Source organism: Coregonus lavaretus (assembly GCF_964263955.1).
Source record: "Coregonus lavaretus genome assembly, chromosome: 13".
NCBI lineage: Eukaryota > Metazoa > Chordata > Actinopteri > Salmoniformes > Salmonidae > Coregonus > Coregonus lavaretus.
This window is the reverse complement of record NC_140000.1, coordinates 9246475-9272016: the sequence shown is the minus strand read 5'-3', so window position 1 is coordinate 9272016 and position 25542 is coordinate 9246475. Positions and strand designations below refer to the sequence as shown.

General features: G+C 43.1%; 4 protein-coding genes across 5 annotated transcripts; 2 read left to right on the top strand and 2 right to left on the bottom strand.

Moving 5' to 3' along the window:
* Positions 1-549: 549 nt before the first annotated feature.
* Positions 550-2986, bottom strand: LOC311139084 (isochorismatase domain-containing protein 2-like). 2 transcript variants are annotated; one of them, XM_084173966.1, is made up of 7 exons: positions 2916-2986; positions 2296-2372; positions 1741-1865; positions 1395-1607; positions 1145-1215; positions 909-1026; positions 550-711 (listed from the first exon to the last, which is right to left on the bottom strand). In XM_084173966.1, coding segments are annotated over exons 2-7 (594 nt in total). In that variant the 5' UTR covers positions 2297-2372; positions 2916-2986; the 3' UTR covers positions 550-645. The 2 variants fall into 2 exon arrangements, with proteins under 2 accessions (XP_084030092.1, XP_084030091.1); XM_084173965.1 differs by lacking the exon at positions 2916-2986 and adding an exon at positions 2566-2690.
* On the top strand, positions 2785-6117 carry atg12 (ATG12 autophagy related 12 homolog; the record flags this gene model as incomplete). The annotated part of the gene is made up of 4 exons (XM_084173967.1): positions 2785-2887; positions 3486-3622; positions 5093-5155; positions 5897-6117. The coding sequence occupies 4 exons, from the start codon at positions 2785-2787 to the stop codon at positions 5954-5956; spliced, it is 363 nt and encodes a 120-aa protein (XP_084030093.1). The 3' UTR covers positions 5957-6117.
* A 2890-nt stretch (positions 6118-9007) lies between these two features.
* Positions 9008-13209, top strand: LOC311140734 (germ cell-specific gene 1-like protein; the record flags this gene model as incomplete). Its single annotated transcript, XM_084175942.1, has 6 exons — positions 9008-9203; positions 11560-11742; positions 11827-11874; positions 12248-12400; positions 12616-12727; positions 12831-13209. 6 exons carry the CDS (start codon positions 9008-9010, stop codon positions 13207-13209), a joined length of 1071 nt encoding a protein of 356 aa, XP_084032068.1.
* Positions 13210-18197: 4988 nt separating this feature from the next.
* On the bottom strand, positions 18198-24969 carry LOC311139136 (recoverin-like; the record flags this gene model as incomplete). The annotated part of the gene is made up of 3 exons (XM_084174026.1): positions 18198-18323; positions 19877-19988; positions 24589-24969. 3 exons carry the CDS (start codon positions 24967-24969, stop codon positions 18235-18237), a joined length of 582 nt encoding a protein of 193 aa, XP_084030152.1. The 3' UTR covers positions 18198-18234.
* Positions 24970-25542: the final 573 nt, after the last annotated feature.

Genomic DNA, 25542 nt, shown 5'->3' with positions numbered 1-25542 from the left:
TGGAAATCAATTTATAACATTTTTGACATGCGTTTTTCTGGAATTCTGTTGTTGTTATTCTGTCTCTCACTGGTCAAATAAACCTACCATTAAAATTATAGACTGATCATGTCTTTGTCAGTGGGCAAACATACAAAATCAGCAGGGGATCAAATACTTTTTTCCCTCAGTTTATATGTACATATTTACCTCAATTACCTCGTACTCCTGCAAATCGATTCGGTACTGGTACCCTGTGTATATAGTGAAGTTATCATTACTCATTGTGTATTTATTCCTTGTGTTATTATTTGTCTACTATTTCATTATTTTTTGTCTCTGCATTGTTAGGAAGTAAGTAAGTATTTCACTGTTAGTCTACACCGATTGTTTATGAAGCATGTGACAAATAAAATGTGATTTGGAGTAGGAAAGATGTAAGCCTCCCAGCACACACAGAGCACAGCAAAACCCACAAAAGTAATATGATGTCATCAAAGGGCTCCTGTATACGCTCCATTCTCCATTCCCCCTTCTAACACCATTTCAAAGATGATCAACATTCAGCAGTCAGCATGGAAAACAGCAGCATGGTTTTATTTCCGTACTTGTGTTCACACAGTGTTTCAGATGCATTCACAGATAACAGGAAGGAGCTTGTCTTCTCTACAGAGAGCTGAAGAAGGCTAGCAGGGCTGTGTCAGGGGATGGCTGGACCAACAGCTTCTGGATCTGTGGAAGGAAACATGATTCATCCACTGCTGGACACTATTTACATTACATAGGCTTATACAAGAGTAACGACTTGTGTAATAACCTATGTAATTAACATGTAACAGGCTGAGTGACATTGTGTAATCACAACACTAACTGATGAGACAATAGGTGGTGTGTGTATTCTGAAAGGTGGAGGCGACATGGTACAGTACCTCTCTAAAGTTGGGGTGTTTGGCATCTTGTACTAGCTGTAGAAGGACGGCCTCTGTTGTGGTCAGGAAGGCTCCACTCTGCCTCAACCGGGACAGGGCAAACAACCGGTCTGTCTGACTGGAGACGGAAATGGAGAAGGGAAAATAATATCTCAGCACCAGAAATGTTTAACCAGTGAAAATGTGAGTAATTGAAGAAAAATACTGAAGAGAAATAGTAGGGAACACAGTAGTACCTTCTGGATGAGACGGCATCAGCCACGATATGGACTTCCATACCCTTCTCCAGCAGGTCAAAGGTTGTGCACTAATTAGTGGGAGAAGAACAGATAGATGAGCCCTATTTACAGTACATTCAATTAATTATGAACTTGTTCCCAAGGATCAGTCTGAACAAGGCTCCAGATTCAGGTAGGGTAGGGAAAAACTGATCACAGATCTGAGCTTACGGACCAATTCCAGTCATATCTGAACCTGTGGTCTCACCGCGATGCAGGCCTGTGTCTCTATCCCACAGAGGATGGCTATCTTGGGGTCTCCCAGAGCTTTGAGCTCCTTCTCCACTGGCTCTATCATCATGGTGAACTTGGTCTTGGCGTGGGCTGTCAGGTCGCCAGCCCCCAGCTCAGGCACCGTGGGACCCAGGCCTTTAGGGTACTGCTCTGTCACTATGGAGGGGATGCCCAGAACACGGGCTGCCTGGGTTGGGGGAGAGGGAAGGAGAGGGAGAGACACACTGAATTTGTATTGAATGCTATGTGGGTGGCAACAAACTTTAACTTGTAATGAGCTGTATGAATATGTGTGTGTGTGTGTGTATGTGTGTGTCTACCTGTAGCAGTCTGGCTGCGTTGCTGACAATGTTGGTGAACTGGAAGATGTTGGGTCTGAACTTCTCCTGCATGTCACACAGTAAGAGCACTGAGCCCTTTGTTGACAGTCTGCCAATCCCTGCCACTGAGAGAGCAATATGTAATGAGACTAGAATAGACTAGAAGTACTATATCAAAAGGGTGCTCAATGGATCAGATTCAGAGGGCTGTGACAGCAAACATTCGTGACAGCAAAATCATGTTCTCAACTCTCAACATTTGTTAATTCAACTCTAGACACAGATGAGACAACAAGAGGATTCAATGCATGTCATTATTTCAATGTCAAGCTGTATTTGTATGTGTACTGTAGGCACGCTCACAGGGAATTCGTATGTCAACCTTGTATACATAGATATTGCAGCTTGTGCAGATTTGTCAATGCAGATTTTATATTTCACTGTAATGTTTTCAATGTATGTCAACTTTAAAGGAATGCATGTCCAGGAATGCCTTTCAAAAGAAAGTAAATAAGCATTAAATTAGTAAAGAAAATGCAAAGGGATCAAACGTACTGTTGAGTGGGGGTTCGACGTGTGGTTGAACTTGAAGGTCCAACTTTCTACAGCTGCCGGACAGATGACGCCCCCTCCTTATTAGCAAAATGTAGGACATTTTTTGATTTTTGACAGAGCAAATTAGGTTACACATACAGTACACAACCAACATTCAGCATGCGAAATAAAAGACCGAGACTGTCATAGAATTAGACAATGATTACTAGATCAAGCTGTAAAATATATTGGCTAAACAGAGAGACATAAATAATTGCATTCACAACACACCTCATAAATTCACGTCTAGGTGAAAATAAACATGAGATCTACTTTCAACTTCGACCGCTGTACACAAATTACCCTAAAACGCCCCTCACATCCAATAAACCAATCGAATGAGATGCATTGAGCATTGACATTTGTTTCGGCCAATAGCATGCAGCGTTTTCCCCATAACGAGTGCGCTTCAGAATCTAGTGCACACACTCATGATAAGGACAGCTGAGGATGTCTGACAATGCTGAGTCCCCTACAGAAACGCAAAAAGATGAGCCTTCAACCCCACAACAGCCTACGGAAGACTCGGGGACGGCAGACGAGAAGAAAAAAAGTTAGTTATGAGCGAGTGTTTGACTCACAGTTAAATGTACAGTAAGATATCGTGCTTTCTGTTTACAAGCAAATCGACTGTTTACACTTCCGCAAATGTGACCTGGAAGAGGTTGATTGACAGTTGTCTCAGTCAATAGAATTTAAACAATTTTGTAAACAGCGAATGGTTGATCAGGAATGTCCATACATTTAAAGAGGGCAGGTACTGGCTGAATGGCAACGTTTAGCTAGCATTTCATTCTAGCATGCTGTAAAAGATGCAGTGAAATGAAGTTTACCTCTTACTTTAACACATTATCAAAAAAAAATTAAAGGCTGATACATCTTTTTTTCTTTCTTACTGCATCAAACAGAACATGCCAAAATCAATTTTCAGACGTTACAGCCTGTGTCATGGTGAAAATGATCCCACAGTCCAAGATCTACCTATTTTTCCATCTAACTATAACATAGCTGGAAACCTATGATAGTTTAGGTTGCAAAATTAGGTTATGTGGCTAATAACACTGATCAGGGCATTCACTTTAGTCTAGTAGTCTATCGTTATGCAATGCAAAATATATATGTATTCTCTCTCTTCCTTCTTCTCTCCCTAGTTGATGTGTTGTTGAAGGCAGTAGGAGACACCCCCATCATGAAGACGAAGAAATGGTCGGTAGAGAAAGGGAGGACAGTGCAATCGCTCTCTCAGTTCATCTCTCGATTCCTCAAGATGGAGGCCAATGAACAGCTGGTGAGTTATTCTGTGTATACTTCTCAATAGTTGTCTCTTGTCTCCTTCCCTTCAGCTAGAGGAAGTGGACAGGTGATACCTCCGGTATATGCACCAATGAGGCAAATATATTTATAACTAACCCAAGATAGTTAATCTGTGTCGTTTTACAGTGGGAGCAAATAAAGCCAAGGATGAGCTAGCAAGATCCTATAAAGTACCACAGTATGAGTGATTATACCCATAAAACCTAGCGGTCAAACAGGGAAATGGTTCCAATTGTTTTTCCACCATTCATTTTTCCCATAGGGAATTTTAGAAACACTTAAAATAAGGGCTGTGTTTCGTGTAGGCTTACCCTGGCGTGAAGTTTTGATAACCGTGTAAACTTCCCTCGGACAAGGTGACTTATCAATATATTCGCCAGTATTTACCACCAACAAATGAAATGCTAATTAACTGCTAATGTGGCTATCATAAAGAACGACAAATGCCATGTTGATCTTGACAAGACTGACGAATCGAGGCAAAGTTAAGAATCTCTGGATTAACTATTTAATGTTAGCTAAATGTAGTAATAAATAAATTGGCAACATTTCTTAAAATGTACCTGTTAGCAAATGTGCCAGCTAGAGTTGAAGTGCAGAAGCTTGCAGGGATTTGTAGTCTTGCGTGATGTGTACTTTGATGTACATTTGCATATTCAAATCTGAGAATAAATAGAGGCTAATATCTTGATAAAAGTCACCTTGTCTGAGAGAGATTGACATGGTTATCAAAATGTCACGCCAGGGTAAGCCTACACGAAACACAGACCTTAATTTAAGTGTTTCTAAAATCCCCTATGGGAAAAATGAATGGAAAAACGACTGGAACCATTTCCCTGTTTGACCGCTAGGTTTTATGGGTATTATGACCCCTCCACTGTGGGGCTTTATAGGCACATTGTAGCATGTTTTTGCATATTTCTGTTAGGTGCGTGTGTACACAAACTCAATTCGACCTTGCACTCCTAAACAATGCAATGTTTTAATACTTTGGCAAAGCGTCAAGTCTATATAACTTGGGGACTGTGTTCGTAACATATTCTAGTTTTGGGAAGATGAAAAATGTATTGAGATCAGATATTTAATTGATGAGAAAATTAGCAGAATGTCGGCCCAGTTTCACCTAGTTCCATCCTCTCCCACTACCCGCGACTGGACTTCCTCTCACTACCATATTTGGTGGTGAGAAAACGATCTAAACAGATGCTTCAGCTTTATAGCCCTGTGACATGTCTGGGTTACCCCTTCTGTCTGTGACTGAGGTATGAACTGGAGAAAGCATCCAAGATGGCCGACCGTTGTTTTGAACGTAATTTACTGCCCCCTGGCCCCTTGATATGCACCCACTTTACCCTTTCACCTGTGACTATAGTGTGTCAGCTTGTTCTATGATTCTTAACACCCATTTTTTTTTCTCTCTCTCTCTCTCTCACCACACACACAGTTCATTTATGTCAACCAGTCATTCTCTCCCTCACCTGATCAGGAAGTAGGAGTCCTATTTGAAGTGAGTACTTTTCATTTGAAATCATTTCTGGAGGCCTTGGGAAATGCAGTTTTTCTGTTATTTATTTGTCCTGTGGTGAGTTAGTTGCCCACCAGAGGGAGGTCTAAGTGAGCAGTTCCCTGTGAGACGGAACTGTTCTTATCCTCACAGTGACTACTGTTCCCTGGGGCCAGTACAGGCCTTGAGTACTCACCAATTATGTATATAAACCCTGGATTGCTGATGCTATGTATTAGCCATTGAGAGAATAAAAAAAAAAGTATTTTATTTATTTATTTTTTACTTTATATGTTTAGCTCATAATATAATTTAAAAGTATGCATTAAGGTGTCTGTAACAGAATAAACGTGGCAAAAACGTGACTGCGTGAGAAAAGGTGTGAGGTGATTGAGAATTTGGTTACAAAATAACCTCTAGCCCTAGGCTACCCCTTCAGTGTTTGCAGATCAGAAGGAACTGTATAGATGTTTGGCAGAAGCTCCACTAAGCTCATTGCAAGCCTGCATGATGGAGCCAGCATCACATATGACTTACTGTCTAATTCTCCTCAGACCTGTTAACACTGGGGTAAAGGCACAGTTCTCCGAGTCAAACGGTCAGGGTATTAGTGTCCACTTGACCCCGTCTTGACCCATGGCCTTGACCGTTCCTATTAAAGACCTGCTAAAAATTCCAGCTGATGTTTTGTGCTCCCTTTCCTATTCTTCTAAAAGAGTAACTCTTACCCTCTCTGTTTTTCAGTGTTTTGGCAGTGATGGGAAGCTGGTTCTACATTACTGTAAATCTCAAGCCTGGGGTTAACAGTTTTTTTTTGCCTTTTTCACTTCAAACTCACGCACCCGCATACACACACAATATTGTTTTTACTCCTTCCATGTCAAAACTAATGTTGTCATTGCTAATTTCTTGTTTGTGTTTTGCTGTACATAACCCAATGTAAATAAATTGTGACTATATAAAGTAAACTCACTCTGTCCCCTGAGTTGTCTCCAGACAGTTCTATACATTAATAGGAAAATGAAAACTCACTCTGTGGACTCAGGATTTGGCTTTGTAGTGTTATGGCACTGAGGATAGGAAAGAAAGATTGTGATGGAAGAAAATAGAGGAAAATAAATGTCAGCAAAAGATGGCAGTATAAATATTGCATTGTAGTGATGGATGTTATCTTGAGAGTATTTAGAAAAAAATACTTCTGTTTCTTCTGTAGTGAGGCAACAATGCAGTTTTGATTTGAACAGGGGCATAGCCCGTCGGGCTAGGATACTTACACTAAATATAACCCCACACAGATTGAGATGATTAAAACTTTGCATCAATTTTAAACACAAACACTATAATGACATGGGATGGTGCCAAGAGAGGGTGAATGTTGAGCTGGGGTTAGTCAAGAATGGCAGAGGGGGTACCACAGAGGATGGATGGATGGAGGGAATGAGGGAGACTGATATGAGAGAAAGTACAGTAACAGATGGATTTAGAGGGATTACATGGATTCGGGATGGGTCTGTGACACAAATTCCCAAGAAAGACAGAAAAAGGAGGAGTGTGGCGGGGGACTCGCACTCATCCTGGAGCATAAGAGAGAGTGGGAAAGGAGGATAAAGGGAGAGGAGCATCCTGCTGGAGAGGTAAGGGTCACAACTGCCCATTCTGACAGAGGTATTAGTCAGAGAGAGGAGTAGAGCAGAGACTACTTGGGTACCCAGGGATGACAAAAATGCCGGAAAATTTGTGCAAAGTAATTGCTTGGTCAACGTAAATGTCTCTCAGCATATCAGAGAGGACTGAGGGTAAAATAGGGACATTGGAAAGAGGATAGGAAAGAAAGATTGTGATGGAAGAAAATAGAGGAAAATAAATGTCAGCAAAAGATAGCAGTAGAAATATTGCATTGTAGTGATGGATGTTATCTTTCTTCTGTAGTGAGGCAACGATGCAGTTTTGATTTGTTGCCAAATTTCAGGCTAAGAATTAGTAGTTCCTAGAACTGAATAAGCTGTTAAGAGTTTGAAATGGAGAAAAATAATGATGTACTTCCTGATGTGCTCTGTATGGTTGTTTATATATCTTGTACTGTCCAGTCTTTCTGTAAAAAAAAAGACAACTGAAATGACAAAGAGAATGATGATAATGCTGTAGGTAACAGAGGAGAAGAGGATTATAGTGAAAATCACATTTTATTGGTCGCATACACATATTTAGCAGATGTTATTGCGGGTGTAGCGAAATGGCACTGGGTTTTTAACGTACAGTAGGTCATTTAGTGTTTTGCATTTTGAATTGTTGATTCATTGGCCATTTGTTATGCCAATAGATTTCAGTTTATTGACTGTTACAGAATGTGTTGGGTATTACACTTGAACTGGGTTTTCTTCCACAGAGCCATGTAATGACCTATGTAAACAATACCTGCAATCTGAAAAGTTGCCCACCGGGCATAGCCGCGGGAAGTAGTTTGGGGGTGGGGGTGCTGTGATTTTATTTTGCCCACGCTACAGACGGCTAAATCGGTCTGCTAATACAGAACTAGTAAAGTCCCAGTGCACTACTTTTTCATTGGGATTTTTCTAGGGATGCTGTAGCACCCTCAGCACCCCTACTTCCCGTGGCTATGCCACTGGGACTAACTGGTTAATCTATCCTGTGTTAACAGTGCAGGGATCGCGAGCAGTGTGAGAGAGAGACCAGGAGAGAGAGAGCCAGAGTGGGTTTCACACTCCAACACACCTAACACAAACAGATTACAGCAGATTAACGTGGATTACCAGAAAAATGATTTAGATCAGAGGCTTAACTAATAATTTCCTCCTCTACTTTAAGTCGTGAGGAGGATGCCATGAGAGGTAGAGGCAGGCCAGAACCTCTTAATCAGGAAGTAGAAAGTTAACGTGGTGCGGGTCACAGAACGGTATGGATTACTAATACCTCCATAACCATCTGCAAACACACATGGAACTCTTGGACCTGTATGACCCATCACCCTGAGCATTACAATGAGTAAGATATACTATATATATATCTGCCCTAAGATGTGATCATACGGAAAACACTTGTATGCCAAAGCAAAATGTATTCCAATCATATCTCTCCATCTGATGATACATCATAGGTCTGGATCTAATAGTATCTGTATCAAGTCTGTATGATCAAAACTCACTGTATCCTCCCACTGTAGGACTAGAGTGAAAAGTTAGGTGACAGAGATCTAGATAGCATATCCGATAGCTATGTAAGGTTTATGATGAGATGCGGCTAGGGGCTAGTGATCTATTGACTCCCATTACTGTTGAATGGTTAGAGAGAAGAGCCATAGGGATCTATAACAGCATAAACTTTTAGTCCTGGTCGGACAGACGTGTCCTCCTCCCATCCCTTTCTTTTCTCCTGGTATGACCCCTCTCCTCCACTAAATCCCTTTGTTCATTTGTCCATCTGTTATTTTCCATCCCTCTTTTAACTTGAAACAATCTTATCCAACTCTTTCTCTTTCCCCTTCTCTCTCTAATCTTGCGTTCCCTTTGTATACTTTTTCTAAAATTTTCTCTACATTGTTTTTATCTTCTCTTGTTTCTTTTACTCTGTTCTTTCTTGTTGAAACTCTCTTTCACTGATTTCAATCAATCACCAGAACTCTCATCTTCTTCATCATCCTCTACATCACCAACAACAACCTCATCCTCACATACTGCTGTTGATAATTATATCCCATCTTCCTCCCTTTGTCCATCTGTCTTTCACCATCCTCTTCTTCTCCTTCCCCTGCCCTGTGTCTCTACACACTTCCTCTCCTCCTGCCCTATCCCTCCTTCTTGACCTTCTCTCCCCCTCTCCCCTCCTCCCTGTGTGGCCATGTTGGAGAACATGTCTCGTCGGTCCCGCTCCCTGCTGTCCCTGTCCCTGACCACTCTGGCTCTGGCCCTGTCCATCCTGGCTCTCTGCACCTCCTACTGGTGTGAAGGGACTCACAAGGTGGTCAAGCCTCTCTGCCTGTCTCCGGTCAAGATGAGGAACTGTGGTCAGAACAACAGTGAACCCTACACCACAGGTATGCCTACGTAACTGTCATCTATGTAATTGTGATGTCATTTCCTGTGGCACTCTCAATACACCCAGTTCCAGAGTGTCACCTTAACTTAATGACCCACCCCTCGCTGTGATCATATGCATATCCTGTTACTGTCATCACTAGTCAGCCCTACGGATCCTACCAGCCCTAAGCTATTATCTAAACGTTTGGATGTACAAGGGAGTCTTAACTGCATGAATTTGGTTGAAGTACCCATCTGAGTGTTAGATGAGTAGCAGAACAGTGTTTAACATAAGAATTACATAACTTCAACAACATGGTGACATCTGCCAGCCAATTATGACATACTGTCTTCTGACAGTGTGGTATGTGTGAGTGAGAGTGTCTTCTGTATGTGTGCATGCTTGTATGTGTGTTCGGTGTTAGTCTGCCTGGCTCTTCATGCCCACTTGGGTTGAAACCCAATCACAACCCTCATCCAAGTGTTCCCACATGGCCAAACACCCAAAAGACACCATTCAGAATTTTTTACGCCAAACCAACTGTTTTCAAAGAACTTGTCATTTTTTGTCATCCCAGCAGAACATTCTGGCCCACTTATGTGGCCTCTTCCCCTATTGTCTCAAGGTTTATGATACTGTACATATGTAATCTATCCCCCCCCCCCCCCCCCAAACCTGCCTCCACATCCCTCATTGAAACAACTTTGCTCTGAGCTGTAATCTGCTGGGTGTGAGGAATGCAAATGAATCCTGGTGTTTTGTTCTGTCCTCTCTGCTCCCTGGTCTGTATTGTGCATAATCCCGTGAGATTGAGATGAACAGCTCTATAACCATACATTAATCCAGTTAGAGAGCTGTAGCTGTAGTGTACACTATGTACTCTGGCCAGAGCCCAGCACCTCTAACCACAGCAAGAGGCTCACCTGACGCACACGCTCACACGCAGGCACGTGAATACACACCCACGCTCACACACATGCACGTGAATCCACACCCACGCTCACACACATGCACGTGCATCCACACTCACGCTCACACACATGCACGTGAATACACACCCACGGTCACACACATGCACGTGAATACACACCAACGCTCACACACATGCATGTGAATACACATCCACGCTCACACACATGCACGTGAATACACACCCACGCTCACACACATGCACATGAATACACACCCACGCTCACACACATGCACATGAATACACACCTACGCTCACACACATGCACGTGAATACACACCCACGCTCACACACATGCACATGAATACACACCCACGCTCACACACATGCACGTGAATACACACCTACGCTCACACACATGCACGTGAATACACACCCACGCTCACACATATACACATGAATACACAGCCACGCTCACACACATGCACGTGAATACACACCTACGCTCACACACATGCATGTGAATACACACCCACGCTCACACACATGGACGTGAATACACACCCACGCTCACACACATGCACGTGAATACACACCCACGCTCACACACATGCACATTTTATTTATTTATTTATTTATGAATACACACCCACGCTCACACACATGCACGTGAATACACACCTACGCTCACACACATGCACGTGAATACACACCCACGCTCACACACATGCACGTGAATACACACCCACGCTCACACACATGCACGTGAATACACACCCACGCTCACACACATGCACGTGAATACACACCCACGCTCACACACATGCACGTGAATACACACCCACGCTCACACACATGCACGTGAATACACACCCACGCTCACACACATGCACGTGAATACACACCTACGCTCACACACATGCACGTGAATACACACCCACGCTCACACACATGAACGTGAATACACAATCACGCTCACACACATGCATGTGAATACACGAATACACACACACACTTAGTAACACATGTCGCTGATCCTGTCTGAGTTATGTTATAAAAACCTTAGTGTTGTAGACAATGGGGTATAGATTTGGGAGTAAGATAGGACCAACACGCTGACCCAGTGTCATTCACAATAAATGGGATGAGATTTCAATCAATCCCTACTGGGCATAGACGTCAATTCAACGTCTATTTCACATCAACGTTGATTCAACCAGTGTGTGCCCAGTGGGTCACTTCTTAGAAAGGATAAGAGGAAGACATCTGGGTTTTACTCAGAATGTTCAGGTATGTGTTGTGTAGAACAAATATGAACGTTAGAGAGGTGAACAAAAATATATTTTTCCACTGTCATCAGATGGATACCAAGATAATATTCTACTCTCAGAGAGCCCAAATCAGAACCCATACAACAGAACCCTGTCCCCACAGAGGAAATATAATATTCTACTCTCCTCAGAGAGCCCAACTCAGAACCCGTACAACAGAACCCTGTCCCCGCAGAGGAGAGATGAACTGGCTAATATCCGCCAGAGACAGCTAGCCAATGCTGTTCACTACATCTGGGAGACAGGAGAGGACAAGTACACCTTCAGATACTTCCACACTGGCTTCTGGGAGAGCTGTGAGAAACACGTTGATGGTGAGAAAGGCTACAAGTGCTCTTTACTTTTCTCTCTCACAAAAAGTTGTAAACCGCTAATATTGTTCCAATTCTTTCCTCTAGGTGAGAAGTGTCGCAGCTTTATTGAGCTGACTCCTGGTGAAACACAAGGTTTGTCCACTCTCTCTCTCTCTCTCTCTCGCTGCCTGTGGTGTCTAGTTTTACATGTTGGTCTGTTGAGGATGGGCGTCCCATTGATACAGTGTGTGTGTAGTTTGGTTTTACTATCCTTGTGGTGACCAGAAGTCTTCACAACGATAGTAAAACAAGGAACATTTGGACAAGTGGGGACGTTCGGACAAGTGGGGACAAGGAAAATGTTAGGCTTAGGGGTTAGGTTTAGGGTTAGAGTTAGGGTTTTGAGGTTAAGGTTAGGATTAGGTCAAAGGTTTAGGGTTAGGAGTTAGGGAAAATAGGATTTTGAATGGAAATCAATTGTTTGGTCCCTACAGGGATAGTAAAACAAATGTGTGTGTGTCTGCAGGTGTGTTATGGCTATCAGTGATATCTGAGTTCACTTACATTGGTCTATTGGGAATGGGCTTTCTGTTGATGTGGCTGGAGCTGTTGTGTTCCCATAAGGAGATACACGCTCTCAAAATCAACGCCTATGCTGCCATCTGCACCGTACTGTCAGGTAACGCCTCCACTCCTTCACTTTCTCCTTAACCTCCCTCCCTCCGCTGTCTTTACTGTATCTTCCTCTGGAGCACTTCTCTTGTTCATATCCTTCTCAATACCTCCAGACTTCACCTCTTTATCTCTGTCTGCCTCTCCCATCCTCTAGCCAAGATGTTGAATTAATTCATCAATGAAACAGTAAATCAATGCTTTTCTCTCTCCCCACTCCAGGTCTGATGGGGATGGTGGCCCACATGATGTACACCACAGTGTTCCAGATGACCGTCATTGTTGGCCCTAAAGACTGGAGGCCTCAGACCTGGGACTACGGCTGGTCATTCGCGTGGGTTTTCATTCAAACTCTTAGCAGTGAATAGTAGAGACCCTTCTTTCATAGGACTCTCTCTCTAATGACCCCTCCCTCTCTCTCTGTGGTCTCTCCTCAGCTTGGCGTGGATCTCCTTCAGCTGTTGTATGGGAGCTGCAGTCTTCACCCTCAACTCTTACACCAAGACCATCATCGAGCTGCGCCACAAACAGAGGCTCCGATTGGAGGAGGCCCGCGCCGCCAGCCACGCCCCTCCCTATGATGAGGTGGTGCCCGGGGGTGGGCTCTACTCTGTCAGCGGCCTATTGCAGTGCCCGGAAGGGATGATTGACGTGGCGTGGGCGCCTGACGGGACCGTGATGGGGGTGGGGAACGGGGATGTACCAACTCTGGTGTTGGTAGGGGGGTGTGGGCCGGAGGGCTGTGAGGACTGTGAGAGAGAGATGGATGAGATGGAGGAGGCCATGGAGAGGGAAAGAGCTGATTCGCCCTGTTAATAAGAGATGGGTGGGGCTAAAGAGACCAGAGGAGGACTATGAGTAATGTAGTCACATTACAGGTACTGTATATGCACCTTGAGCTCTCAAAATGGAAAGAGTGAGACAGAGACAGAGTGAGACAGAGACAGTGAGACAGAGACAGAGTGAGACAGAGAAAGAGTGAGACTGAGAAAGTGGGAGGGGAATAGTTCTGACATAAGATATGAGAGAGAGGGAATTCTGATATAATTATCTTGCACTGCTTGTGGGGAAGAAGCAGAACTTTATGGACATTGGACACAGGAACTGTGTTGGCTGTAAGAGCTATAGGATCCCCTCATTGACATTTAACAGAGATCACCTTGACATACATGGTTTGTGCTAACACTCCTCAAATTGTCATTAATTAATACAATAGTGCCTAATGGTAAAGGATTGTTATACAGTATACATGTATGTAAATGTATCCATGTTGGAAATAGATTTACCATAAGTATCCAATACTTTCTGACCTTTGTAAAACATGCTTTTCACTTTGTCTGAATGGGTCCCGTTCTGAACCTGTAAAATAAACAATAATCTCTGTGTCCATCTGAAGTGGAACTGATGTTATTCATGCACTCCCAGCCCTCCTTCCCCCTCCTCTCCTATAGGAGACATAGACCATATCTGTATTTATCCATCTCTCTGTGCTAGCTCTACTGTAGATCTCTCTGTATTTCGCTATCTCTCTGTGCTAGCTCTACTGTAGATCTCTCTGTATTTATCCATCTCTCTGTGCTAGCTCTACTGTAGATCTCTCTGTATTTCGCTATCTCTCTGTGCTAGCTCTACTGTAGATATCTCTGTATTTCTCTATCTCTCTGTGCTAGCTCTACTGTAGATCTCTCTGTATTTCCCTCTCTCTGTGCTAGCTCTACTGTAGATCTCTCTGGATTTCTATATCTCTCTGTGGTAGCTCTACTGTAGATATCTCTGTATTTCTATTTCTCTCTGTGGTAGCTCTACTGTAGATCTCTCTGTATTTCTCTATCTCTCTGTGGTAGCTCTACTGTAGATCTCTCTGGATTTCTCTATCTCTCCGTGGTAGCTACTGTAGATCTCTGGATTTCTCTATCTCTCTGTGGTAGCTACTGTAGATCTCTCTGGATTTCTCTATCTCTCTGTGGTAGCTCTACTGTTGATCGCTCTGTATTTTATTTTATTTTATTTATTTAACCTTTATTTAACCAGGAAAAGCCTATTGAGACCCAGAGTCTCTTTTTCAAGGGATACCTGGCCAAGAAGGCAGTAACAATCAATACATTACAGAATTAAAACATACAACAATACAATACAATTCAACAACATGATCCAGCCTAAAACAAGCACTTACACTCCTCTGTAACATAGTCTCCCATCAACATTTTAAATTAATTCACTGGCACTAACATTTCTACAGTACCAGTCAAAGGTTTGGACACACCTATTTATTCAAGGGTTTTTCTTTATTTTTACTATTTTCTACATTGTAGAATAATAGTGAAGACATCAAAACTATGAAATAACACATATGGAATCATGTTATAACCAAAAAAGTGTTAAACAAATCAAATCAAAATAGATTTCAGATTCTTCAAAGTAGCGACCCTTTGCCTTGATGACAGCTGAGCACTTGTTGGCTGCTTTTCCTTCACTCTGCGGCCCAACTCATCCCAAACCATCTCAGTTGGGTTGAGGTCGGGTGATTGTGGAGGCCAGGTCATCTGATGCAGCACTCCATCACTCTCCTTTTTGGTCAAATAGCCCATACACAGCCTGGAGGTGTGTTGGGTCATTGTCCTGTTGAAAAACAAATGATAGTCCAACAAAGCGCAAACCAGATGGGATGGCATATCGCTGCAGAATGCTGTGGTAGCCGTGCTGGATAAGTTTGCCTTGAATTCTAAATAAATCACTGACAGTGTCACGAGCAAAGTACCCCCACACCATCACACCTCTTCCTCCATGCTTCACGGTGGGAACCACACATGCGGAGATCGTCCGTTTCCCTACACTGCATCTCACAAAGCCATGGCGGTTGGAACCAAAAATCTCAAATTTGGACTCATCAGACCAAAGGACAGATTTCCACAGGTCTAATGTCCATTGCTTGTGTTTCTTGGCCAATGCAAGTCTCTTCTTCTTATCAGTGTCCTTTAGTAGTGGTTTCTTTGCAGCAATTCGACCATGAAAGCCTGATTCACGTAGTCTCCTCTGAACAGTTGATGTTGAGATGTGTCTGTTACTTGAACTCTGTGAAGCATTTATTTGGGTTGCAATTTCTGAGGCTGGTAACTCTAATGAACTTATCCTCTGCAGCAGAGGTAACTCTGAGTCTTCCTTTCCTATGGCGGTCCACATGAGAGCCAGTTTCATCATAGCGCTTGATGGTTTTTACGACTGCACTTCAAGAAACATTCAAAGTTCTTGAACTTTTCCGGATTGACTGATCTTCATGTCTTAAAGTAATGATGGACTGTCATTTCTCTTTGCTTATTTGAGCTGTTCTTGCCATAATATGGACTTGGTATTTTTCCAAATAGGGCTATCTTCTGTATACCACCCCTACCATGTCACAACACAACTGATGCAGAAGGAAAGACATTTCACAAATTAACTTTTAACAAGGCACACCTGTTAATTGAAATGCATTCCAGGTGACTACCTCATGAAGCAGGTTGAGAGAATGCCAAGAGTGTGCAAAGCTGTCATCAAGGCAAAGGGTGGCTACTTTGAAGAATCTCAAATATAAAATATATTTTCATTTGTTTAACAATTATTTGGTTACTCCATGATTCCATATGTGTTATTTCATAGTTTTGATGTCTTCACTATTATTCTACAATGTAGAAAATAGTTAAAATAAAGAAAAACCCTTGAATGAGTGGGTGTGACCAAACGTTTGACTGGTACTGTAGATGAAGCGTGGATTGTAGACTATTCCATGCTTCTGGTGCACAAGGCGAGAAGGCAGTCTTGCCTAATACTGTAAATGTCCTGGGGACTTTAAGTAGCAACCACCTAGCAGACTGGGTATGGTGACTTCTTGTGTTGAAGGAGACCAGACTACAGAGGTAAAGAGGGAGTTTACCCAAAAGGGCTTTGTAGATGAACACATACAAATTTAGCTTTGTGTGCATTTGAAGTGATGTCCAACCCACCATTTGGTACAAGGTGCAATGGTGGGTGAGTGACATGGCATTTGTAATAAAGCGCAAGGATGCATGATAAACAGAGTCCAGTCTCTGTAAGACAGAGGAGGCTGCATGCACATACAAGTCACCATAATCAATTACAAAATTAATTATATTTCTCTATCTCTCTGTGGTAGCTACTGTAGATCTCTCTGTATTTCTCTATCTCTCTGTGGTAGCTCTACTGTAGATCTCTCTGTTGTTACACACACCCCCCAACAGTTTCCCGTGTGTATCAAGAATGGTCCACCACCCAAAGGACATCTAGCCAACTTGACACAACTGTGGGAAGCATTGGAGTCAACATGGGTCAGCATCAATGTGGAGCGCTTTTGACACCTTGTGGAGTACATGCCCCGACGAATTGAGACTGTTCTGAAGACAAGGGGGGGGGGCTCAATATTAGGGGCTGACCACCACTATGTGTGTAAGACACTGTAAATGAGCTATTAGTTAATCAATACGCAAGCACTGGACATGAGGACACAGGTCAGATAATTCCCCTGCAGATAGACAGAGACAAATAAGAGAGAGATTGAAAGAGCGATAGAGATGGAAAGATTACAGAGAATTTGATTCTGTCTGCTTTCCGATGTTGAACAGAAGATTATGACAGTAATCCCGAGTTGGATGGAGAGAAGGAGGGAACAACTGAGGAGGGAAGGGAGGAGTAAGGAGGGAGGGGGAGGAGGATGTGGAGGTCAAGAAACGGCCTTGGAAAGAAATATAGGAACACGGACACACTTTTGCTATTTAAAAAAAAAATACATTATAATACACACACAGGCATGTATAATACATTATAATACACACACAGCATGTATGTTCATGGTGTCAGAAAATCCGGGATTAACTGACCATGTGTAAATATGATCAAAAACACAAGACCCTTGTCCTTTGTTTGTGAATCACATATTTGAATACACGAAGTCACTGTTTGGACAATAGGAACCATATAGAAACCCTACTATTCTTACTGAAAACAGACTCTTTTTAGGTCACACACTAATTTGTGGGAGATAAAGGACACACACACACACAATGATTTGCTATACACAGAAATTATGACAAAAGCTTTAATCCACCATATGCAGCGTACAGCTCTATGACTAAAAACAATAAGACAATTGTAGGATAAAAATCTAAAAGCCAGCATCACAACCATGCAAATTCCTAATGTAGAAAAAGGTTTGATATTCTACAGATTTTCAGTTCCTTTTCCCAAATACCTGTGTCCGAACTGTTATCGTTTATCACATTTGCACCCTTCAAGTGTTCCTTCAACAGCGACACCATTTAGAGCTTCTTAGAATAATTCAATTTATAGAATGAACAATGAGCAAATGATCAAGTCCATGTGTATTCAGGACAGTGCAAAACACTAGACAACCATTACTTTTTCACAATCAGCTTAGAGTACCAAAAAGCCATTTTAACTTCAATCCGATAGGAAAACAGCATTTAGCAGGAATGTTGTATCAATATACAAAGAAATAAATACATATATTTGTGCCTCAATTTTTCTGTAGTGTTTATATTGCATCACATACTAATTACAATAGCGGCCGACTACCTTCATATTTATCCCCTGGTTTGGGTCACAAAACAGCCTCAATCCAATAGAAATACATGCTCAGACAGACATGTTTACTTTAACCAACATAAACCCCTACTTTATCAGAAGGTACAGTGAAGACAATTAAGACACCGCCATACAAGAGTATTTACACAGAAGGGAAAGACAGAACATTAGAATACAATGACAATGATAGAGGATGAGGAGAAGAAAGAGTGTGTGAGGGAGGAAGAGGTAAAGAAGAAGGGATGACTAGTCAGTGATGGGTTCGTAGTGGATGAGACGCATGGCGTTTTCGTTCTCGGTCACCCCCTTGATGAACTCTCCCTCCGCCAACCGGTCTGAGAGAGCGCGAGAGAGACAGAGAGTGAGAGACAGAGACAGAGACAGAGAGCAAAAGAGAGACAGAGAGAGAGAGAGAGAGAGAGACATTGGAAATATTTAACAAAAAAACAGAGCAAACTAGAATGTAATTTGGCCCTAAACAGAGAGTGCACAGTGGCAGAATACCTGACCACCGTGACTGACCCAAAATTAAGGAAAGCTTTGACTATGTACAGACTCAGTGAGCATTGCTATTGAGAAAGGTCACCGTAGGCAGACCTGGCTCTCAAGAGAAGACAGGTTATATGCACACTGCCCACAAAATGAGGTTGAAACTGAGCTGCACTTCCTAACCTCCTGCCAAATGTATGACCATATTAGAGACACATATTTCTCAGATTACACAGATCCACAAAGAATTCGAAAACAAATCCAATTTTGATCAACTCCCATATCTATTGGGTGAAATACCACAGTGTGCAACCACAGCAGCAAGATTTGTGACCTGTTGCCACAAGAAAAGGGCAACCAGTGAAGAACAAACACCATTGTAAATACAACCCATATTTATTTATTTTCCCTTTTGTACTTTAACTATTTGCACATCATTACAACACCGTATACAGACATAATATGACATTTGAAATGTCTTTATTCTTTTGGAACTTGTGTGAGTGTAATATTTATTGTTCACTTTTTATTGTTTATTTCACTTTTGTTTATCCATTTCACTTGCTTTGGCAATGTAAACATATGTTTCCCATGCCAATAAAACCCCTTGAATTGAGTTGAATTGAGAGAGAGAGAGAGAGAGAGAGAGAGAGAGAGAGAGAGAGAGAGAGAGAGAGAGAGAGAGAGAGAGAGAGAGAGAGAGAGAGAGAGAGAGAGAGAGAGAGAGAGAGAGAGAGAGAGAGAGAGAGAGAGAGAGAGAGAGAGAGAGAGAGAAATAAATAAAGGGAGACAGAGAGAGAGAAAGACAGATACAGAGAGAAGTTGTAAAATGTCTACTACTTCACAACTGATTAATGTTTGACCCTGTAATCTTCCTCAGGGGGATTGTTGTGTACCACACTGTACTGTATGTGTACTGTACATACCATTTGTCAGTAGTTCTTCAACAGTACATACTGTATGTCTTTGCATTTGGCTCAATAAGATGAAAAATGTTCTGTGGAAAAAGCAATGTATTGGTAGGGAATGAATCCCCAGGTGGGTGGTGTGTGTGTATGTCCTTAAACCAAAGGGCAACTCTCCTGTAAGAGATCACATGATGAAGAACGTAATTTGTGTAAGCTGGACGGACGTCCTACAGGAGAAACAGCTGCTGAGCAAAGAACATAATGACATAAAACCTTTCCTCTCATTACCACAACAACCTGCTGTGAACCTGTGTGTGTGTGTGTGTGTGTGTGTGTGTGTGTGTGTGTGTGTGTGTGTGTGTGTGTGTGTGTGTGTGTGTGTGTGTGTGTGTGTGTGTGTGTGTGTGTGTGTGTGTGTGTGTGTGTGCGTGCGTGCGTGTGTGAATGTGTTTGGGTGTGCGTGCATGCATGCATGTTTGTTTGTCTCTTACCGTTGTCTGATTTCTCAAAGAATCCCCACAGTTTGTTGGCTCTCTTCTCTGGTGTATTCTCGTCGGCCGGTAACTTGGGCAGATCTTCCTTGGGGATTAGGTTAAAGATGGCCTGAGAGAGAGAGAGAGAAAGAGAGAGAGAGAAAGAGAGCGAAAGAGAGAGAGAGAGAGAGAGAGAGAGAGAGAGAGAGAGAGAGAGAGAGTAGGGGAACAGATAAAGGAAGATTGCAAAGACTTCTTTTACATATCTGCAAGTTCAGAATACTGTATATGGCATATGATCTGCTAACTACAGTTTACATGTATCACTTAGTTGGTGCCTGCAGCCTCTCATCATAGCCTTAACATGGGTCTGTATGCCAACATTGGTTGGGCATCCCAATACATGTTTTTTACAACACGTCTGAAGGGAACCAATTTGACCACTAGAGGAACCCATTTGACCACTCCTGTGTGTCATTATTTACCAGTTAGCTTGTCTTGTCTTTTCTAAGATTCACTTTCACTTACATTATCTATGGAACTACATAAATTGCCCACATTATTTAAAGATAAACTATTTAAAGATAAACGTTTGACCTACTTTATTGAATGGGTGTTTAGAAAACTTCCTGGGACACATCATATTCAGCTCCCTGAGATAGTCAGAGATGTGTTCTGCCCTACCAAGCAAAAGAGCAGTAACTGCTTATAGAGTGAAACTGAGAAAAATGACTTCAAACGTTTTTTTTAATTGTCCAAATTAATTGTAGGCAGATAATTGGAGTTGTGGTTATATGTTGTCTTACTATGAGGTTATTTTGTATTCATATTGACCCTGACCCTGACCTCTGACATTACCTTTGGCCCTAGACAGGGTTCAGCCTTCTGGCTTGGTACACCCACTGGAATACGTTTCCATGACAATTCATTTTTTACACAAACTTGTGTTCATAGACACACTACATGGCCAAAAGAATGTGGACACCCCTTCAAATTAGTGGATTCGGCTATTTCAGCCACACCCGTTGCTGACAGGTGTATAAAATTGAGCACAGAGCCATGCAATCTCTACAGACAAACATTGGCAGTAGAATGGCCCGTACTGAAGAGCTCAGAAACTTTTTTACGTGGCACCGTCATAGGATGCCACCTTTCCAACAAGTCAGTTCGTAAAATGTCTGCCCTGTAGAGCTGCCCCGGTCAACTGTAAGTGCTGGAAACATCTAGGAGCAACAAGGGCTCAGCCGCGAAGTGGTAGGCCACACAAGCTCACAGAACGGGACCGCCAGGTGCTGAAGCACGTTGCGCATAAAAATCGTCTGTCCTCAGTTGCAACACTCACTACCGAGTTCAAAACTGCCTCTGGAAGCAACGTCAGCACAATAACTGTTTGTCGGAAGCTTCATGAAATGGGTTTCCATGGCCGAGCAGCCGCACACAAGCCTAAGATCACCATGCGCAATGCCAAGCATCGGCTGGAGTGGTGTAAAGCTCGCCACCATTGGACTCTGGAGTGATGGAGGAATAATGGCCTGGGGCTATTTTTCATGGTTCGGGCGAGGCCCCTTAGTTCCAGTGAAGGGAAATCATAACGCTACAGCATACAATGATATTCTAGACGATTCTGTGCTTCCAACTTTGTGGCAACAGTTTGGGGAAGGCCCTTTCCTGTTTCAGCATGACAATGCCCCTGTGCACATAGCGAGGTCCATACAGAAATGGTTTGTCAAGATCGGTGTGAAAGAAATCGACTGGCCTGCACAGAGCCCTGACCTCAACCCCATCGAGCACCAACATCAGTGCCCGACCTCACTAATGCTCTTGTGGCTGAATGAAAGCAATTCCCTGCAGCAATGTTCCAACATCTAGTTGAAAGCCTTCCCAGAAGCATGGAGGCTGTTATAGCAGCAAAAGGGGGGTCCAACTCCATATGCCCATGATTTTGGAATGAGATGTTTGACGAGCACGTGTCCACATACCTTTGGCTATTTAGTGTATTTGTATGTCATACAGTGTCATGTACTGTAGCAGTAACTGCAGCCCAAAGCTCAGTGAAGCCAAGGTAAAACACAGTAACTGACTTGAGTGATTGCAGTTACTGCTTTTTTCCCTTGGTTTCACTGTAACTTTTTCCAGTTACTGCAAACACAACACAGTGGAGGCAGGATATTTGTCTACGTGATAAAGCAGGCAGTTACTGCTCTTTTGGTTTGTAAGGCAGGTGATGGCACCTGCATAAAGGAATGACCTGCAGTTTGTATTGCACACATATCATGGGCTATTTGGCCAATCAAGTGCTATTTCAAAATTATGTGATTTTGCAATGACAATCAAAATCTAATAAATCCACTGTAATAACAGATTATAGACCTATGGTGTAAATTATCCACAATAAAGTCAATAGTCAATCGGGGGCCATCTGAGTGTAACAGAATGGGAATGGGAGTGACTGTGCACTTTAGAGTCAGGCCTTAAAGCTTTGTCCCACTTAGAGACAGGAACCACTCATCTCTCACACTTAAAACACCCAGATTAACGTGGATTATCGCCAAGATGTCCTCCTCCTTTTTCTTCCCCTCCCTCCCTCCCCCCTCCCTCCCTCCCTCCCTCCCTCTGCCCTGTTTGGTTTAGGCTGAGTATTTCCTAAGGTTAATTTAGTGTTTTACCCCCTAGGCCTAATCCAAGATTGGAATTGGGTGAAATTATCTTAGATCTGTGCCTAAAGCCAACTTTTACCAGAGGGAGGTTGGCTTGGCAGGCTATTCAGTACAGCCTATATAGTACAGCCAGTTCCCCGTTGCTCTGACAACTATAATCTTGACAGAGAATAAACACATTTTGGTGCCAGTACGGTACACTAACACTGGGGGAGGGGTGGTGCTATACATGCTCATTGGCAATCTGCCAGGGACAGATAGACAGACAGACACAGGCTCACCTCAGGGCAAAGGTACTGGATACTATTGACCTCTACATCCCTCCCTCCCTCCCCCCCTCCCTCCCTCCCTCCCCCTCCCCCTTCCATCCCTCCCTCCCCCCTCCATCCCTCCCTCCCCCCCTCCATCCCTCCCTCCCACCTCCATCCCTCCCTCCCCCCCTCCCTCCCTCCCTCCCCCTCCCCCTTCCATCCCTCCCTCCCCCCTCCATCCCTCCCTCCCACCTCCATCCCTCCCTCCCCCCCTCCATATCTATCTACAGTAGTGTAGTGGGATGTAAATGCAAGTAAACGCAGTTTACGCCTTTTCTTTTTTGCGCGACAGTTTATCCACCGTTTGGGGAAAAATGCATTGAAAGTATATGGAGTGTTACTTTCTTTACCGCAACCGGCTATTTAACCACCATTTTTTTGCACCACAACACCCATGTCCACATTTCTGAGCTAGTAGGTGTATCAACACTGAAAGAGATGCCATCACAATATCAACCTCAACCAGACACCTCTAAAAACTATAGTCTCTGTGTTACGTTGGTTGACTCGGCCCTAAAGGTTGCAAGAACAAATGACTGTTGTTCTTGGCCAGTGTTGTTCAACATTGATCCTGGGCCAGGGCCAGGGCACCCACTGGGTATGCTGGATTTCACTCCAGCTCGGCATCACTTCGGCTGCGTTCACACAAGCAGTCCAATTCTGATATTTTTTCCACTAATTGGTCTTTCAACCAATCAAATCAGCTCTGAAAAAGATCTGCTGTGAAAAGATCTGATGCGTTTGGTCAAAAGATAAATTAGTGGGAAAAAGATCAGAATTGGACTGCCTGTGTAAACACTGCCTTAGATACTAATTAATAACTCAGCTTAGAACCAATGAACTAAATGACGTTGAGAGTAAACTATTTTAGAAATACTATTTTGAGACAAATGGTGGTCTGCCAATTCAACTAAGCCTTGTTAATGGGAGTAATTGGTAAGCAAAAAAATAAACTGCATACAGTGGGTTAAGTTGAGAAACCCTGTTCTAGGCAACATGGGCTGTGTTCACACAGGCAGCCCAGTTATAACCTTTTTTACACTAATTGGTCTTTTGACCAATCACATCAGATCTTTTCACGTCAGCTCTTTTTCAGAGCTGATCTGATTGGTCAAAAGACCAATTAGTGAAAAAAAGATCAGAATTGGGCTGCCTGTCTAAACGCAGCCATAACTGGGGATGTGTGTTACTTAGTTGATTATCTACAGACTACATACTTTAGGCCCTGAATAAGTACAGAAGCATGGGGACCACAGTAAGTACAGTTGCCTACATTTTCTGGATGCTAAATCATTAATCTCGTGGATTATCGGGAAGGACTGGGTGGCTGAAATGGGCAAGAGCTCTACATTAGCTAATTGATGATTAGGACTGGGACCTACATACCGAGGAAAAGACGATCACTTTTGACCACAGACTGATTTCTGATGATATACAATATATAGACAGGACCTACATTTGAGAAAAGTCATATTCCCAGAAGACCATCATTTGTTCTCCTAAAAAAGCATCACAAAATGTTATGGCTTGTTTTTTTTTTGTCAATTTGGAGGTGACCCACTTTTCCCATGCTACATACTGTAAATGTTAGAAAAATCTGCTCCTTTGTATGCCTATATCCACAATTCCTCCTTGTCCCATCTTCAAAATTATCCTCACCATCATTGATTGTTGCAAGAAGGTTCCCGTACCCAGTGGTTCGGGGTTGGATATCTTCTCTTGCCCCTTAATAGTGGGTTAGAATCCTTCCTTGATCACTCACCTGGCAGATGACTTCCACTTCTGTCTTGGTGATGTATCCGTTCTTGTCCACATCGAACAGTGAAAAGGCCCACTCCAGCTTCCTCGTCGTCTTCCCGCTGGAGGTCATGTGCAGTGCAATGATGTATTCCTTGAAGTCCAGAGTGCCGTCCTCGTTGGTGTCGAACGAACGGAACACATGCTGAGCGTAGGTCTTGGCTTCGCTATCGGGGAAGAAGCGCGCGTAGATCATCTCGAACTCCTCTGGCGAGATGCGTCCGGTGGGACACTGCTTCTGGAAGTTCTCGTACCACTGGCACAGCTCGTTCTCCGTGAACTTGGTGTTGAGCTTCAGGTCCTCCAGGATCTCCTTTGAAATAGCACTGCTCTTGGCGTTCCCCATCGTAGTAGACTGTACTGTGATCTCTCTGTTATTGTCGAAGGCTCTCTGAAGTAGGGCCTTTTTGAGTCACTGATCCGTCTTTTGTTTGGGTAAAATCCTCTGGTACTGTGGCTCTTCCTTTCCTTACGTTGACTCAGCTGTCCAGTCCAAATGATTCCTGAAATAGTTACAAATAGATATTGTCCAACAAGCACAGCACAATCAGATCTCTACAATGACTGGAGTGTTACCTAGTGTACCACTAGGAACCATACATCAACAAAACCCTTCACTATCAGGGAGAAAGAACAGAGAGAGAGGCAGAGCAAAGAGACATGACCTACCTGTGTCAGCAGTAGAGAGAGTATGAAGTGAAGTGTTAGGGATGGACTGATGTCATTCTGATGGGTGACGTAGATAGATAGAGGGAGGGATGAGTAGGGAAGGAGGGGGGTGGAATTAGACTGCTACCTTTGGCGACTGAGTTAATTAAGTTAATGCAGGACTTAAGGTGGCTGAGCTTTTCACTCAAATTAACTTTGTAGTTTCCATTTTCTCTTTTGCCAAACCGTCTCTCTTGCCAAGGCCCTGTTA

What these genes read in the sequence shown, in the direction of transcription:
- LOC311139084 (XM_084173965.1), bottom strand. An exon ending in GATGCCGTCTCATCCAGAAG is followed by an intron (nt 1,027 to 1,144) that starts GTACTACTGTGT and finishes TTCCGTCTCCAG; the next exon opens with TCAGACAGACCGGTTGTTTG. An exon ending in AACACCCCAACTTTAGAGAG is followed by an intron (nt 712 to 908) that starts GTACTGTACCAT and finishes TTCCTTCCACAG; the next exon opens with ATCCAGAAGCTGTTGGTCCA.